The following is a 17,532-nucleotide window of genomic DNA, read 5'->3' as shown; positions in this document are numbered from 1 at the left end:
GAATTTAAAAACATTTAAAAAGGTTATTAAAAATAAAAATAAAAACCTAATAGTTAGTTGATGTCATCGATGACGTCAACTCGTTTTTAATATTGGTTATTAAATCTGCAATTATACGAGATATTTCGTGCTCTTGCCCACGCATGATACTTTCTCGTCTTGAAAAGCACATGCATTGGCTCCACAAAAATATTTAACATAGGCCAAAGATGAGCTACATTTGGCCTAATTAGAGGGCTAAATGACTAAATATGGCCCTCTAAATTTGGCCCAAAAAAAAATTTGATCCCATGACATGAGATGGTTTTTGCATTATTTAAGGCTATATTTAGCATATAACTCATGATTAGAGATAGCCTTAGTTAGATGTGCTGTTTTTTGGAAGTTTTTACCCCTCTTTATCATTAAATAAATAAATAAATTATAAAAATTAAAGCATTGGGGTTGGCCAAACAAAATTGACAACTATGATTGTGGAAAACAATGGTTTTAGCAGTGTGATTAGATTTGGAATATTAATATAATATGTGAGGCATGTAATGCATGCACCACCATGGGTTGGTTTGGTTGAGAGAATCACATCACATCTCTATCCAAAAAGGAATTTGCCCATCTTCAAACTCTTATTAATCCCATTAAAAAAATGAAATAAAATAATGAATTACCCGTAAACACTAATGTGATGTGATGATTTAGAGGGTCAGCTATATTCATTGACAAAAATACAAAGAGGTTAATTGCTACTGTGTCTGTGTCTGTGTCCGTGTCTGTGTGGGCCATTTAAGGAAAGTAAATATAAGATATTTTTGCGACGGTCCAAATCAATCAATACAAATTATACAATGCCCGCACACGACACGTAAGTGGGCACTGCAGGAATATATGGAATGAATCTGACAAATTTTGGACCCAGAAAATGAAAAGGAAACCAAATTATGTTGGTTTGGTAATTGGTTCACATATTCTTAATAATTACTATATATAGAAAAACAGAAAAGAACTACTGTGAAAAGTAATAAAAGGAATGACATCTTTTATCAGATCAAATTATGTTTACTTTATCTATTATTATAAAATGAGACGTGACAAATTAAGAAACATAAAGATTCGTCGACAAATGTGGATGGCAGTGGCAGAGGGGTCCAAAATATGCAAATTCATTCTATATTTTAAAACCATCAAGTCCTCGACAAGGAGGCTGTAATGAGAGATTATAACGAGGAGGGGATTCATAAACTTGTCAATATTATTGTTAAACAATTAGATTTCTGAACTCCTCAACATAACCTCTTCATTATAGAAATTTCCGACCTCCGCAGCAGTCGTGGAGGATGGTAGCCCAGACGGTAGAATTTCCAGAGATGAATGTCAGCTCACCACTTCTCTCCACTATAATGCACAACCATCCAAAGTCATTAATCTTTGACCCGCTGCCCATATTCCATCTCAATCTCACTGCTCCTTACCGGTGTTTGTGTGGATTGGGTCTCTGAAGAGGAGGAGGGCACATCATACATGAAAGTGCGTTTGAAGCTGTGATCTCCATCCACAAAAGCACTTTTAATATTTCTGGACTACTGGGAGAGTGGGCCACTTTTCGTCTCATCTCTCCTCTAGCTGCTTGTCCATTACTAAATTTTAGTTTGGATTGGATTATATAAGTTGATTGGTCCAATCGCTTGTTTTTCACTCCAATGGTTTGGGACCCATGATATTCGTAGCACCTTAATAAAAACAGGTCGCGCTACCTTAATTGGTTTCAAATGCCACAACTAAAGGTTTAATTAATTAATTAATGAGGATTTCACTAATAAACTAATTTTAGCATGTCACTATATACAAAACTTTTATAGAATCTATTTGGAGAAAAAAATTCCAAAATTAGCCACTTGTATAAAAACCAATTAGAAGACAAGTGGCTAGTTTTGGATTTTTCTCTCCAAATAAGCTCTATATGAATTTTTGTATAATATGTCATGCAAAACGGGTTTTGGAATAAATATCTTTTAATTAATTGAATAGGCGGTGATTCTTTTGAGATAAAATAAATAATTGTATTCATAAATTAAGCACAAAAATCATCAGCAACAAGAGCACATACAAATACCCACAAAAGGATAATACAAGTATGGAATCAATTGGTGATTAACTTAAGCAAAAGAGTCAACTGGTTTTGTTAGTTAAGTTAGTTTGCCATTATGTGTGAGTTGAGGTACTTAGTGGCGATCCTATTTTTTCACTAAAAAAAACCTATATGTAATCAAAGCTAATCTTACCCAGCCCATTTGATGATGTGAACTTATGTCTACTAAAATTTAAAAACAACTCACATGTATTATGGCCCACTCAAACTTAAAAATAAAAGGGGAGGGGGTGTTTGGAAATTATAACCAGCCCACACTTAAAATTTTTAATTTTTAATTTTTTTTTAAAAAAGGGGAAGCATATAAGCAGCAAATTCTCTTTTGAATGTGCAATAGTCGACAATCCCAAATCATTTTCCTTGGCAACTTCTTCTAGACTTTTGACATTCTCACTTGGTAGTATCTTCTCATATTTAAGGCCAACAAGTATTCTTCTTATTCACTCTCTCTTTTTTCTATTGTATAATAAGACATTCATCGAATTACAATAATAAGAATATTTAAGAAGTTGTTTTGGCCAGATTTTTTTATTTTTTTTATTTTTGAATTTGTTGGTTTATATATATAATTGGTATGGGAGAGGAAGGGAGTTTTCAACACAGAATCTCGAGTAGTGGTTTAACTATTATGAACCACCTGGCAGGCATGAGTTTTGTAGTGATATGATGATGTTCTTGATGAGTGGGTTGTGTGCATGTGTCTCTTATCTCCATTGTCTCTCAATCTCCAGTCCTTGCTTATCAATAATTCCACAAGGCAATAAAACGTCACGTTTCTGTATGGGCATGACTAGCTGGTTTTGGACCCTTTTTTTGTCCCCATAATATACGTGGAGGAGGCATTCCTTGAAAGTTTGGGCCTTAGCACTGGGGCTTGCTGTTTGAGCGTTGAGGCCCTTTTCTAGTGGTTTTGGGCCGCGTTTCCTCTGATCTGATGAACATCAAAATAACAGAAAGGGGAAAATTGTCGACGAAGGAATATAGCAAACATAAATCTAGCTTCTGTTTATGGTCAAACAAATAATCTACCTTGTGAATCCCAGTTATTCACGGGAATCAAATACCACCTCCGCAAATGAAGTTTGAATTGGACTTTCTTTTCTGGTAGCTAGAAAGAGAGAGAGAGAGAGAGAGGCAGGTCATTATTCTAAATGACAATTACAAAGTGCCGGAGGTTTCAACCAAGTCATAACCTTTACAAGTAAGTAACTATAAAAATTAAAAGTAAAAAAAAATAGTTCAAACAATGGGCGAAATTTTGGACTACACCATATACAAAGAAACTTGGTCCAGTCAAGTCGTGGTCTCTGATGCGTGCATCCGAAGTGTCTTCCAGTGTTGAATCTCTCTGTAAAGTGTCTTCCAGTGCTGACCCGCATGAACCATAAAAATGCCCAGAAACTCTGTGATTTTGTATTTATGTGAGAGAGAGAGAGAATTAGGTTTAACTAGATTCAACAACCATAATGAATGGAGTTAATTTGGTGATTAGGTTTAAATGCTTCACACACAATTTCAAAAGTTAATGGAAAGTTGAAGTTTCTCTTCTTGTTGGGCTTCGTCGACCTCTCCCTTCCTTTCTACCAAAGAAAAAGTAAATGGAAACTGTGGAGAAGGTGGCATACAATTACAGGTATCTAAAAATTAGCCATATATGCATGCATATGTTGTAGCAGACACGTTGAATTGGTTATAGCCTTTGTGGTCCAATCCAAATCTATAATAATGGAGAAGAAGGAAGCTTCTCTGCAACTCCTCATCTCATGAATTTCTCCATTTTAATTGGTGCACTTTGTTGTATAGTGGAAGTGGAGGCGGAGGTAATTGACTTTAATTAACGCGTCCAAAAATAAAACAAAACACATAGGCCCCCCAATAGCCATAGGCAGAGGAGCCCTAGTTCTTCACGCATGCAATAACTACGTAGAAAATATTGAGTTTGAAGTTAAGAAAAATAAGTCTTTGAGTCTGACCTGACCTCTAAACCCTAATCTTCTATAATTGGTTATGTTTCCTTCAAATAATTGGGTAGGACGCGAAGTTTAAGCCAATTCCATGGATCCCAAATCGGAAAGTCTTCACCAATTAACGTCTCCAAATAGGAAAAGTCAAAAATTGGGGCTTCCAAATCAACCTTAAAACATTGCATATTTCATGGAAATTTCTCGCTAACGTACAAATTAAATAAATCAAAGCTTTCATTGACCTTCCATTGACTACAGCTTTCTGCTTTCCATATCAATGCCACGCGTATTTATATATATATATGTATACATCCTACTCATTTTCCCATTTCCTACAATTTCTCTCTTCTATATCTTGCACCCTTTGCTTTGCTCATTTCTCTACCAACTTCATCTTTCTTCTTCATGAAACCAGAATCCTCAAGCACCTTCAAAATCTTCTAGTTCTTCGTCCAAAGGCGAAACCAGAAGCTGGACAAATGGATACTCTAGTTCTTCTTCGAAACAGGTGACTTCATTATTCTTATTTTCTTCTTTTGATTATTTTTATTTATTAAGGTCTTTTTTGGGTACATTGAATCATTTTTAAAGTAATTGAGGTCATGGGTTACTTGGCGTAGCAACTTAGTGCTGCGATTGGTTCGAGTGATTAAAGAAAACAAAAAACAAACACTAAGTTAGACATTAACAACATTTTAATAATAATAATAATGACAATAACAACAACAATAATAAAAGCGAGAGCAGTGATTGGTTATCCAATGGCTGCCAGTTGTTTATTAAAAGACTAATCCTCGGAGGAGATTTAGGCAAGTTTCGTGCTTGAATTATGAAATAATAATCTCATCAATAAAGTCCACAAGCCAGAGAAAGAGGTGCTCCTACAATCAAACCCTATACAATATTATAAAGTAAATAAAGGTCGTCTAAGTGGGTTCGCAACGTCATAGAATTCTCTTTTCTACTCTAAATTAGGTCGCATGGTCTTTTTGTACATCAAAATTTCCAATCTATTGGCTTTTGAGGTATACGAAATAAAATAAGGCACACACACAAACACAAAAATGAATGGAAGAGAGATGTAAATACGAGATTTTAGGTCACGGCAATAATTATATGAATGATTTATCTAACATTAGAGATAGACTTCTATAAAACGGAAATAATATTATTTTGATATCCTCTGCTAATAATGCTATAAAACACATGATAATACTTTCACGTAACATAACATTATTTGCTGGAAATAACAAATATTTTTCTTCTAACTTAGGCAAGAACCTTACATTGGGACCATTCTACTTTTTATAAGGAAAAAAAAAAGTGGAATGAATCAAATTTCCTGAACAATACTCCATCATTTATGAAAATATACTATTGCACAGTTTGAATTCCCTATAAGAAAAAAAAGAGAATGTTTGACCAAAATAATGGGACATTGCCCACATTGGAAAGAAAGTAGAATCCCTATTTCTTCTGGTCTGATTCCCCTTCCCCATTTGTTACTTGCCAATGAAAACTTTTTCAAGGTTTGTTAACAAAGCATCTGCCATGTACACACATCACAGTCAGTTAAAATTACACATGGATGGTCGAGATTCACAATGAGCAAACACAAAGATTATTCCTAGTACTGTTGATTACTTCTCAACTAAAAATTCATAGTTCGTTAGAATTAGTCGTGCCAAGTGCGTGACATGTATATAACTGTAAATGCGCACTTAAACTCAATTGTAGGACTCACACGTATGTACAATCCACAAGACTTAACCGTAACACGTATCCCATGGTGAAAGTAGTAGTATCAACGGTTCCAAATAGATTTAAGATTAAATCAAACGGATATTGGACCTTGGTTTTATTGTCGTTGATGACAAGAAGAATCCCATGTGACTTGAGAGTTGAGGCTTTGACGCAGCTTCCAGTGTCTGTTTAAAGTCGAAACCCTCTGGTCCCACACCCGACCACTTTTTCTTTTCTTTTATTATTTTTTCGTAAGTTTTAATATTAAATTTTTTTTGTTTTTGTTTTCCGGCCGAACAACCCCACCACCTCACTCTAATGACTTTTTTTGCATTAAAAGCTGCAAAAGGTCAACTCTACCTCACTGTCTCCAATTAACCCTTTGTCTCTCTGATCTCCCTTCTCTGTTCAGTCAGCGATCCAACGGCTAATCCCAGCCTTTTGACCTTATCTATCTCTTTCTCTCTCTCTCTCATCATTTATACACGGTCTCCAAGCGGTTCAATGCCCTGCCAGAACTTTGCCACGTGGAGCCACATCACTGGCCCCTACGTTTGACGGAGATGAAGAGCAGAGAGAGCCAATGCCTTGTAGCCTTATGAGGAAGGGCATCATCAGTTTGACTCGAATAATCGTTTGCCCTTTTTCTCTGTTTTCCTCTGCTTTTTTCTTTCTTTTGTTTTTGCTTTTCTCGTCATCATACCAAATCTCTATATTTACATTTCATTCCGTTGCGCTTTCAAGTTTTGAAACTACTTGTCTTTCTTCAATTCACAACCAATTTCATGCCGTGTTGACGAGAAATGGCTGTGGAGCTCATGATGGGATTTATTGACAGTTTTGCAGCGCAAATGGAAGAGAATGCTGTGAAGGAAGCGGCCTCAGCTGGAATTCAAAGCGTCGAGAAGTTCATAAGCTTGATTTCGCAACACCACCACCAATTCCAAGACTCTTGTTTTTCTTCCTCATCGAACCCTGAAGCTGCTACAGAGTACAAAGCTGTTGCAGACATGGCCGTGACCAAGTTCAGGAAGGTCATTTCATTACTGGACAATGGAAGAACCGGCCACGCTCGGTTCAGAAGAGCTCCTGTCACTCCATCTCCGCCTCCACCGCCACCGCCGCCTCAGGAAACAGAGACCCAAATCCCAAGGCCTTCAATTCAAGAACCCCATAACCCAAAAACAGATCAACCCCCTGGTTTCAAAACAGAGCAATCCTCTGCTTTCAAGGTTTACTGCCCCACACCGAGTGTGCGTTTACCGCCTCTGCCTCACAATCCCCATCTGAAAACCACCCCTGTTGTGTTGACAAAGAGTGTTGGGTGCGCGGAGAGAAGGCTGGATGCTCCTACCACCATCAATTTCTCACCCTCACCTTCGATTTCCGCTGCCAACTCATTTATGTCTTCTTTAACCACTGGAGATGCTGAGGGTTCTGTGCAGCATTCAATGTCTTCTGGGTTTCAGTTCACAAACATGTCACAGTCGTCCTCGGGCAAGCCGCCTCTTTCTTCTTCTTCGTTGAAGAGGAAGTGCAATTCCATGGACGATGTTGCAGCTCTCAGGTGCGGCTCATCTTCTGGGCGATGCCACTGTTCCAAGAAAAGGTTGGTCCACGGTCATCAATCATCATGATTTTCAATTTGGTTTTAGTTTTTTCAATGTGGGATGTGTTCAAAATTGCGACTTTTTAACTTGTATTGCTTGGATTGATCAGGAAATCAAAAGTGAAAAGAGTGGTCAGAGTCCCTGCAATTAGTATGAAAATGGCTGATATTCCACCGGATGATTATTCATGGAGAAAGTACGGTCAAAAACCCATCAAGGGTTCCCCTCATCCAAGGTATAAGATTCTCATTCAATCAGTCATTCATTCATTAATCTTGTTCGAATTGATTGTTAAGGGAATTTATTGTGTGACATTTAAATTATAATAAATTATTCTTTGAATGTTGTAATTTTCCGATGAGCGTGAATATCACATTTGACATTGGATACACTCAACTCGTTTTTCTAAGTTGTGTGAATCAATAAATTGAGTAACGTAGCCGCTGAGTTTTCTGAATGTCTGATTGCTTTTGTCACAATGCAGAGGATATTACAAGTGTAGTAGCCAGAGAGGCTGTCTTGCACGCAAGCACGTGGAGCGGGCTCTAGACGATCCAACCATGCTGATTGTGACCTACGAAGGTGATCACAATCACTCCCACAGTGGCACGGATCCAACGCCTGCTCTCGTCCTCGAATCATCTTAAGTCAACTCATCCAACGCCTCAAAATGTTCCTTTTGTATTAAATATTGCAAGAAGCAAAGAAATTATATGGTTTGGGCTATACAATAGTCAACGATCATTTGCTTTGCACCGTCTCCAAGAGGATTAGTGGGTACGCCTAAGCTGCCTATACAAAACTAGATTCGTCTTTTTTATTTTTTATTATTTGGATTTATTCTTTTGCTCATTTAGAACCTTATATATTATAAATTTTAAAAAGAAAAAGAAAAAAAGAAGAAGATATAGGGATAGGCTTAGAGATGTTGGATTTGGTGGGAAGTCAATCATGCTAACTAGTGGGTTTTATTTTTATATTTAATGATGTGCCTATATACTCATTAGAAATGTTTAATATGTATGATGGTGGATTTTGCCGAGGATGCCCACTTTTACTCGTTCCAATTCCCACTATACAATTGTTGAGGGTCACCCAATGCATGGGCAGACAGTAGTTTATATGGAAGAGGCATGCATGGGACAGTTGACAACTTGAGCCCTAATTTAGTAATGGTAAGTTGTGTGTGGAGAGAGAGAGAGAGAGAGAGAGAGAGAGATGAGGACTTTTGGGATGTTTGTGCTGTCAGGTGGTGCCTAAAGATTGTGTTAAGTTCCCATATTTCTCAACGAAGTTGCCTTCATGGATTCTCTGTTATAATTGGTTTTGTTGCAGAATCTTGAAATGTTGCCATTTAAATGGGTAAATATTTGGCAAAGTCAATGTGGTCGGTTGGGGGGTGTTGATAGGTTGTCTTTTGTTTATGTTCAAATCGAAGCATAATCCCAACATTTCTTGGTTACACATTCACTGTGGGTGTGGGTGTTGCTTTCTCAAATCAAAGCATAATGGCAAAAATGTCTTGATTTGTTTGAATTCCTGGTCAAACACGTTATTTGTTCCAACCTTTGCTCACATTTGGAAGGGTTTTCAGTTTCAAGTTCGGTGGAGAAGTTCGCTTCTTTAATTTGCTCGGGGTTTTGGGGCAAAAAGCCACCTTGGTTTTGAAGTTATGCCAAAGTTTGTACCTAATGAAAAAGGCAGGCATATTTTTACCTTTTTCTTTTTAGGTTTTGGTCAAACAAATTTTCTGCTGGCTGGCCCAGAAGAAGCCCATATTACCAGGCTAACCTGGGAAATATCTCAGGCCTGCTCTCGATTACCTCCGGAGATAGATATCACCATCACCAAACCAAATTTAGAGGCCATGTTCCATTAAAGATAACCAAACCCGGGGCCACTTCTTCTGGTTTGAAATTATTTAACATGAAATTCTAAACACCTTTTCCGTTGTAACATCGAAGATAATATTTATCCCAACATGTTTTTGTAGTATAAGCCATAATCCAAACTAAAGAGAACGAGAATTTCTCACATACATACATTACTAAGATGTCATAAGAGTTTGAATATAAAACTTCTTATTTTCAAGTCAAGATTATTTTTTTTTATTGGCTATAACCCGTTTACTTTATCCCTACATTTTTTGTTCTTCAACATATATGGCATTGTTAATTTGTTATGCTCGTCATCTGAATGGTAAGAACCATATATATATATATATATTTAAATTTCATATCGATTTTGATCAAGAACAGAAACTTTGAATATAACATTAACCTGCCGGTATCAGAATGAGCAAATCTTGATGCTAGTTTGAGCTAGTGGTGCATTAGGCCCCCACAAGCTAATGGATGTCGGTAGGTCAATTGTAAACCTGCTCCTGAAGGACAAGACCCGTGGCAGGCTGCCAGAAAATAATGAAAGAAACAGAACCCTCTTCTGCATTAGATTTTTCTTTTTCTTTCTCAGTGATGAAAAATTAATTATATAATTTGAAATGAACACACTCTGCATTAACCCTGACTTCTGAAGCTATGCTTTGGCTTTATTCTATTTCTTTTGACAGCAGTGGATTGAGGGTCCGGGAAGATCCATGCGATGTTTCATGTTTGTATTGCTTAACTGTTATCATTTTAGATACTTTAACGTTAAAAGGATAGAATTTGATAAAGAAGGCCAGAGTTATCTCATGAATATTAAACAGTTTTTGACTTTGAGAGTAAAACAAGTCTCGAGTGTTGAATTAGTGCTTCATAGAGCACCTAATAATTAACTTTTGCATCTTATCCAGTTTTCATAATATAATAAAAATTAGGTTAAATTATTAGTTATGAAAAAAAAAGTGTTCATGATTGAGCATAAACCCTTGCAATGAGTGCCTCCTCCTATTTGCCATCCTTTGCCACCTTTTGCTTTGCTCTGGAAAAACCTCTGAAAACAAGCAAATACAGCTCAACACAGGAAATAATGAGAAGCTCTGCTCCCACCAGAGCTTTAATTTCAATCTCAACCTTCTTTTTTCTACTAACCTGTCTCAGTATTGCCTACTCTGTGACAGACCATACCCACAAAGAAACCCTCAAGCTTGTTTTAAGTGGCCACCATAGGGGAGGCAGCAAAGATAGAAGCCATAGAAAGCAAATAAGTCCACCACAAGCACCTCCAGATTTACCAAACACAGAAGAACTTGTGTTTGCAGATCAAAAGCTTGAACTAGTGTACCCAATTATCCAAAAATTCAAGTCCACCATCACCTCAGATCCTCTAGGCATCACCAAAACTTGGGTAGGCTCCAATATTTGCAGCTACAGAGGCTTCTATTGTGACAACCCCCCAAACAACAGCTCTGCAATTGCCCTGGCCTCCATTGACTTCAATGGTTTTCAACTTGGTGCTTCTTCACTTGATGGGTTTCTTGACCAACTCCCTGATATTGCCCTCTTCCATGCAAATTCCAACAATTTTTCAGGCACCATCTCTGCCAACATTGCCAAGCTCCCCTATCTCTATGAGCTTGACCTAAGTAACAACCAATTCTCTGGTCCTTTTCCCAGTGTTGTTCTTGGGATGAGCAGCCTCACTTTCTTGGACATAAGGTTCAATTTTTTCACTGGGTCAGTTCCACCTCAGATATTCACTCAGGACCTTGATGCCCTGTTCATTAACAACAACAATTTCATGCAGAAGCTTCCTGATAATTTGGGTAGCTCTCATATTCTTCTCCTCACCTTAGCAAACAACAAGTTCATGGGCCCAATTCCACCAGGCATTTCCAAAGCCTTTTCTGCTCTGACTGAAGTTCTGCTCCTAAATAACCAGTTAACAGGTTGTCTGCCTTATGAGATTGGGTTACTAAAGGAGGCCATAGTGTTTGATGCAGGCAATAACCAATTGACTGGCCCTTTGCCATTCTCTCTGGCTTGCCTGGAGAGCGTGGAGCAGCTCAACTTTGCTGGTAATTTGTTCTATGGCATGGTGCCGGAGGTGGTCTGTGGGCTGCAGAATTTGGTAAACTTATCATTGTCTGATAATTATTTCACAAATGTTGGTCCTCTTTGTAGAATGTTGATTGGTAGAGGAGTGCTTGATGTTAGGAACAACTGCATTCCTGATCTTCCATTCCAAAAATCAATTGAAGAATGTGCAGATTTCTTTGCACGCCCAAGGTTGTGTCCCTACATGGGATCTTATATTTACATTCCCTGCAAGTTTCCTCATTTTGGTTCTTCTGCTACTTTACTTCCTCAAGTGGCTCCCTCACCTTGACCTCCTTTGCTCATCTCCAAGACAAGGGTTTGAATTTTTTTAACTTGTAATATGGAATTTTCACAAGACTTTGTATGCATGGTCAGTAATTCTTTTACTTGTAATATGAGAATGAGATGTTTTCCTAGATATGCAATCCTAAACTCTTCAGTCATTCCATGGATAATGAATTTGCATTAACATCATCATCTAATTCAAACATGGTCTGCTGTGAATTAACAACTGAAAATAAGAAATCAGAGATTATATATAGTCACATGTGCGTGTATGGAAAAACAAACAACAGAATACTAGCTAGGTGAAAAGTAACCATCTATAGTGCATTTTTGAAAAACCATGGTCCCAAAATCTGTCCAAACAGAGACAAAACAGGGTGTCTTGCTCTGTTGCAATTCCAGAAGAACCTGCAAGGCCTGAGCTATGTCACTTTCTCAGGGAACCCCTCTTTTTAATCTTTTTTCTTCTTTTGAGCTAAGTGCTGGTAGGTAAGAGATGTCCTCTAGTTGAGTGAGGTAAGACAGACGATTCAATGAACTCATATATCTCATGAAATTTTAAAACTGATCAAGCATGTACAATAATATATCAAGACAGCCTTGCCATTGGTCACTTTTATACTAATCATTTGTTAATGGAGAGCTGCACTGCGTATAGCAAGTGGATGATCATTCACACACTCTGATTGGCCTTCGGACATATCTCACATTGGGTCAGCTATCCAACTTCGCCATCACTTGGCTCATTGCTATCGTTGAATTTTACTTATAAAAAAATCCCAATGCTTCTAAGATGAGGCTCAGGATGATGCAAATTTGGAAGTGCTTTGAAACCAGTATGGAACTGACTCCTTTTTTATCAGGTGTCACTAGAAAGAAACTCAGAAAGGTAAGGAGCACTCAAAACTGTCGTGGGGGATAAGGGAGGCAGAAATTCTAAATTTCTAAAATAAAATTCTTGGCTATGGGTCAGAGGGATTTATTTCTTGCACATGTTAAGTAGGCCCAAATTTGTAGTCCTTCTAAGTTTTTGAACTGCTATTCAAAATCTATGAATATGTCTGGGCCTGTTTAGAGTGTTATGGATTGGATTATCGCACGGCCCCCATTATTATAAGTATTGATTTTTGCGTTTTCCTTTTCATCAATTATATGTAATCAAAACTTCTATCTTGATTTGAAAACTCTACAATTCTAATATTTTTTTCATGTTCCATTATCTTGGGGCAAAAAAAGAGTCGAACATATGTATTTATAGAATCCAGCACGTGTATATATAGAGTCGGATAAAAGGTTGAACATGCCAACAGGGGGCTTGTTCAAAAGAAAATGGTCTTTATTTGCAAATCATCGATCTCAAATTTGAACTCCCATGACATCTTCACAATATGTGTTTTAGAAACTTTCTTCCCTCTTGTAGTTTAGATAATCACTTGTATTAAAAACATAAATTGAACATATGCATTTTAATTCGAATAAAGCGAGTCATTTCAAGACATTCCTCTTCCAAATTTGTGAACTTTACCATTTTCTTCTGCATCTTGTTAACCCAAAATACTAGAACGTGGAATGTGAGTGAAAAAATCACCATCCAATTCACGGACTTTAAAATCACATGGCATTGTCAAGCGACAAGGTGAGAATTCATCTTTGATAAAGCACTAGACTCATAGGTTGCGGCAAATCAAATCAAACAGCCCATAACCGTGCATCAACGAGAGCCTTTTCCCCTTGGGATTTTGTCTTTTTGTTTTCCCCGCAGGACAAGAAATGTTCATAATATATATATTTTTTGAGCGGTGATTTTTTCACTTTAATTTTATCAACTTATATTTTATTTTATAATTAAAAAAAATATAAATGAATAAAATTGGAGTGAGAAAATCATTACTCTATTTTTTTAAATAAATTACATATGCATTTGGTGTTTAGTTAGATTCCGAATTCTTAACTTTTATTGTGTCTCTGTTTCTTTGCTTTTCCTCCCTTCTTAAGCTCCGGTCCCTTCATGTTCTTCCAACCAACAGTCATGAGTATAGCCAGTTTTTAATAGCAAAATTTGTACAAAAGCAAAAATAAAAATAAAAAAACGTACGTATTGGGGTTTCGTGAATTTATTAGATCGAAAATTTTTCTGTAACTGTAAATGTTCAGATGATTAGATCTTCACTTTGGCGTAGGGTTTTTCTTGTTTGACCGACACACATTTTGACATGTTCTTGCTCTTTAAAAGGCATAAGAGTACGTGGAAATTCATTCTTAATTTCCTGAAATAAACTTAATCATATACAACAGTTTTCTTGTCAGAAAATCAAAATGACAAAATTATATATATGTTATAATGTTGTTGTGTGAGGGTGAGGCCCCATATGAATATTATAACTATTTCAATTCCACGTTGCACCCTCAATTTACCCCTCTCCTTGGCCCGTCTACTCCTGTCCTTCCTTGGGAACTTACTTTCACGTGATTCTGAGCTTTCCAGTCCGACACCTGCTACCCCTGCGCTCCTCTTACATCCTTTTGTCACCTTCTGCAGTTCCTTGCTCTTCTTTCTTCTCATATTTTTATGTTCTCTGTAAAACACAAAACAGAGCACCCTCTGTTTCTTCAGTTCAACAATGCTCAAGAAATGGCAACCCCTTCTTTTGTCGACCATTGTTCTGCTCTCACTCTGCGCCTCCACAGTTTCTTCTTTCAGGCCTGCACTCACTCAATCACCCTCTGTCTCAGACGATGATGTTGTTACTCTCCTTGCATTCAAATCCAAAGCAGATTTACACAACGCTCTTCCCTTCTCGTCAAACACCACCACCCTCCAGCTCTGCCGCTCGACAGGTGTCCAATGCGCCAAGTCCAAAATAGTCCGCCTCATAATCCAGTCTCAGAATCTCGGTGGCATTTTAGCACCCAACACCCTGACTCGCTTAGACCAACTCAGAGTCCTGAGTCTGCAGAACAACTCGCTCACTGGACCCATTCCCGACCTCTCCGGCCTCACCAACCTCAAAACCCTCTTCCTCGACCGCAACTCCTTCGTGGGTTCTCTTCCGCCTTCGCTCTCGTCCCTCCACCGCCTCCGAACCCTCGACTTATCCTTCAACAACCTCACCGGTCCATTGCCCGCCTTTCTCATCACCGGTCTAGACCGGCTATACTATCTCCGGCTCGACTGGAACCGGTTCACCGGACCGGTTCCGGCTCTGAACCAGTCCTCTCTCCGAACCTTCAATGTCTCCGGAAACAACCTCACCGGGGTAATCCCCGTCACTCCGACCCTTCTACGCTTCGGGCCGACTGCGTTTTCATGGAACCCAGGTCTCTGCGGCGAGCTTGTAAACAAAGAATGCCACCCAGCTGCACCTTTTTTCGGTCCAACCCAAGCTCATGAAGCTCCACCTCCCACAAAAGCACTCGGGCAGAGCACTGCACAGGAAGTCCAGGGGTTGAGTTGACTCAGCCGAGTCGAAAAAGGCACAGAAGAATCGCCGTCATTATTGGGTTCTCTTCAGGCGTCTTCGTCTTGATCTGTTCTCTTCTCTTCTTCGTAATGGCTTTGAAGAAACAGAGGAAACCTCAAACCCACCGGAAGACCGACATTGCGAGTCCGGCAGGCTCCGATGCGCATGCGGCGGTAGTGGTGCAACTAGAGGAGGAGTTAGAGCAGAAGGTGAAGAGGGTACAGGGGATTCAAGTGGTGAAGAGCGGGAGCTTAATGTTCTGCGCCGGCGAGTCGCAGCTGTACTCGCTGGACCAACTGATGAGGGCCTCGGCGGAGCTGTTGGGGAAAGGCACCATCGGGACGACGTACAAGGCGGTGCTGGACAACCGTCTGATTGTGAGCGTGAAGAGGCTGGACGCCGGGAAGTTGGGCGGGACTAGCAGAGAGGTGTTCGAGAGGCACATGGAGGCGGTGGGCGGGCTTAGACATCCCAACTTGGTTCCTCTCAGAGCTTATTTTCAGGCCAAGGATGAGCGGCTACTCGTCTACGATTATCAGCCCAATGGCAGCCTCTTCTCTCTCATTCACGGTAAATGCTCTGTTTTGCTCTGCTTCAATCTTCATTTTGCTTACTCGGTTGTGTTAACTCAGTTTGAGTTTGACCAATGTTTGATGCTTTGACTATTTTGTGAAAAGAATTTGGAAAACCCAATAGGAAATGGACACGTAAGCTTTTTGGGTTATCATTAGGAGAATTGGATTATTAGGACATTGTGGTGATGACATTAGATTTGGTTGTTTCTTGAGGTACCTTTTTCTCAATCAACGCCGAGAATCTTTGCTTTTGATTAAGACGACGACGTCGTTGGGAATTGACATGAATAGTAGTATATTGACCATATCGTTGGCTTCCTTGCCCAATTCACATTACTTGCTTGACCTTTAATTCATCAAAAAATTGACAGATTTTGGATTTTCTCATTCTTTTTCTTTCCCCTCTTGGCTGGTTCCCGTGATTCCATATACATATGATAAGGAAAAACTGACTGCTTAATTTGATCTGACTGGCCTTTTGTTTATATTTTCAATCCACCAACCCCTCAATCTATGTCATCAACACTGTTTGATTCGATAAATTTTGTATGCGTACGTAACATGGCCACGTCTGTTTGTCTCATGTAGCGTATATGCTTAATAAATATACACGTATTATAATATGAGTAGATTAGGTGGTGTTACCGCCACACTGAAAAAATTGACTATGTTTTCTTTGTTTTGAGTATGGTAATTTCTACATTAAAAATGTCAGTGGTGTTTTTCAGAGGGAGGGATTATTGGCATACATTACGTCCATTTCCAAGTTATTGCTAATTAGCATCCTTAAATTAAGTTCCTTATAATGAATGTGCTACACGGGCACGTCCAAAATTGAACTGCAGGAACAAAATCCACAAGGGCAAAGCCGCTGCACTGGACATCATGCTTGAAAATAGCAGAGGACGTAGCACAAGGCCTCTCCTACATTCACCAAGCATGGAGGCTTGTCCACGGCAATCTCAAGTCCTCCAATGTCCTCCTTGGGCCCGACTTCGAGGCATGTCTCACCGACTACTGCCTCTCTGTTCTTGCCACCACCACCCCAACATCCGAGGAGGAGCCAGATTCTGCTGCTTACAAAGCCCCCGAGATTCGCATAAACTCATTGAACGATCACGATGATCATCAACAAAAGCACCAACCAACTTCAAAGTCTGATGTCTATGCATTTGGGATTTTGTTGGTGGAGCTTATCACAGGGAAGCCTCCATCACATCACCTAGTTCTGGCGCCCAGCTGATATGGTGGAATGGGTCATGTCTATGAGGGAAGATGATCAGCATGATCAAGATGGGGAAGGCAATAGCAGGATGGGGATGTTGGTAGAGGTGGCCATAGCTTGTGGCTCAACATCGCCTGAGCAGAGGCCAACAATGTGGCAGGTGTTGAAGATGTTACAGGAGATTAAAGAGAGTGCATCCATGGAAGATGACAATGAATTAATGGACCCCCAGATTGTGACTGGTGTGCCCTAGCTAGTTAGGGTTACCGCTGTACCAAACTAGGAGTATTAATTAATTAGTTTATAGAAAAGAAAATACATGGAGCACACATGCTAGCTATATTATTAATTCTTACTTTTTTCTGCAGCATTGTTTGTGATCTTTACCTTTCATATGCATGGTGGATGGAGGCACGTGTTTCTCCTTGCCCATTTGTTTTTGCTGCATTGTATATGTATATATGGTCAGTCTGTTAAGGACCACTCCTCATTCAGCTCTTGTCTGCAAGAAAAATGCCCTCACTGATAAGATACTGCACACTTCTG

General features: G+C 39.0%; 3 protein-coding genes and 1 long non-coding RNA gene across 5 annotated transcripts; 3 read left to right on the top strand and 1 right to left on the bottom strand.

Annotated features, from left to right (window-relative positions):
* Positions 1 to 2,029: 2,029 nt before the first annotated feature.
* Positions 2,030 to 3,921, bottom strand: LOC148919614 (uncharacterized). Its single transcript, XR_016123783.1, has 2 exons — positions 3,173 to 3,921; positions 2,030 to 3,074 (listed from the first exon to the last, which is right to left on the bottom strand). It is a non-coding gene; the product is annotated as an uncharacterized LOC148919614 (long non-coding RNA).
* A 534-nt stretch (positions 3,922 to 4,455) lies between these two features.
* Positions 4,456 to 8,505, top strand: LOC103320368 (putative WRKY transcription factor 7). Of its 2 annotated transcripts, XM_008222043.3 has the most exons (4): positions 4,456 to 4,615; positions 6,689 to 7,459; positions 7,570 to 7,695; positions 7,945 to 8,505. In XM_008222043.3, the coding sequence occupies exons 1-4, from the start codon at positions 4,587 to 4,589 to the stop codon at positions 8,105 to 8,107; spliced, it is 1,089 nt and encodes a 362-aa protein (XP_008220265.2). In that variant the 5' UTR covers positions 4,456 to 4,586; the 3' UTR covers positions 8,108 to 8,505. The 2 variants fall into 2 exon arrangements, with proteins under 2 accessions (XP_008220265.2, XP_008220264.2); XM_008222042.3 differs by lacking the exon at positions 4,456 to 4,615 and having other exon boundaries at positions 6,491 to 7,459.
* A 1,808-nt stretch (positions 8,506 to 10,313) lies between these two features.
* On the top strand, positions 10,314 to 11,883 carry LOC103320367 (uncharacterized protein At4g06744-like). The gene has a single exon (XM_008222040.2). It carries the CDS (start codon positions 10,335 to 10,337, stop codon positions 11,727 to 11,729), a length of 1,395 nt encoding a protein of 464 aa, XP_008220262.2. The 5' UTR covers positions 10,314 to 10,334; the 3' UTR covers positions 11,730 to 11,883.
* Positions 11,884 to 14,197: 2,314 nt separating this feature from the next.
* Positions 14,198 to 17,353, top strand: LOC103320366 (putative inactive receptor kinase At5g67200). Its single transcript, XM_008222039.2, is given in 4 exon segments — positions 14,198 to 15,162; positions 15,165 to 15,756; positions 16,607 to 16,995; positions 16,997 to 17,353. Coding segments are annotated over 4 exon segments (2,040 nt in total). The 5' UTR covers positions 14,198 to 14,346; the 3' UTR covers positions 17,240 to 17,353.
* The last annotated feature ends 179 nt before the right edge of the window (positions 17,354 to 17,532 follow it).

Source organism: Prunus mume, linkage group LG2 (assembly GCF_029339155.1).
Source record: "Prunus mume cultivar Tortuosa linkage group LG2, ASM2933915v1, whole genome shotgun sequence".
Classification (NCBI taxonomy): domain Eukaryota; kingdom Viridiplantae; phylum Streptophyta; class Magnoliopsida; order Rosales; family Rosaceae; genus Prunus; species Prunus mume.
The sequence above is the reverse complement of the archived record's forward strand: the minus strand, read 5'-3'. Positions and strand labels throughout refer to the sequence as shown.

Bases quoted from the DNA above. Each gene is read 5' to 3' on its own strand.
- LOC103320368 (XM_008222042.3), top strand. From the start codon at position 6,654: ATGGCTGTGGAGCTCATGATGGGATTTATTGACAGTTTTGCAGCGCAA. The intron at 7,460-7,569 runs GTTGGTCCACGG...TGGATTGATCAG, and splicing joins TGCCACTGTTCCAAGAAAAG to GAAATCAAAAGTGAAAAGAG. The intron at 7,696-7,944 runs GTATAAGATTCT...GTCACAATGCAG, and splicing joins AAGGGTTCCCCTCATCCAAG to AGGATATTACAAGTGTAGTA.
- LOC103320367 (XM_008222040.2), top strand. From the start codon at position 10,335: ATGAGTGCCTCCTCCTATTTGCCATCCTTTGCCACCTTTTGCTTTGCT.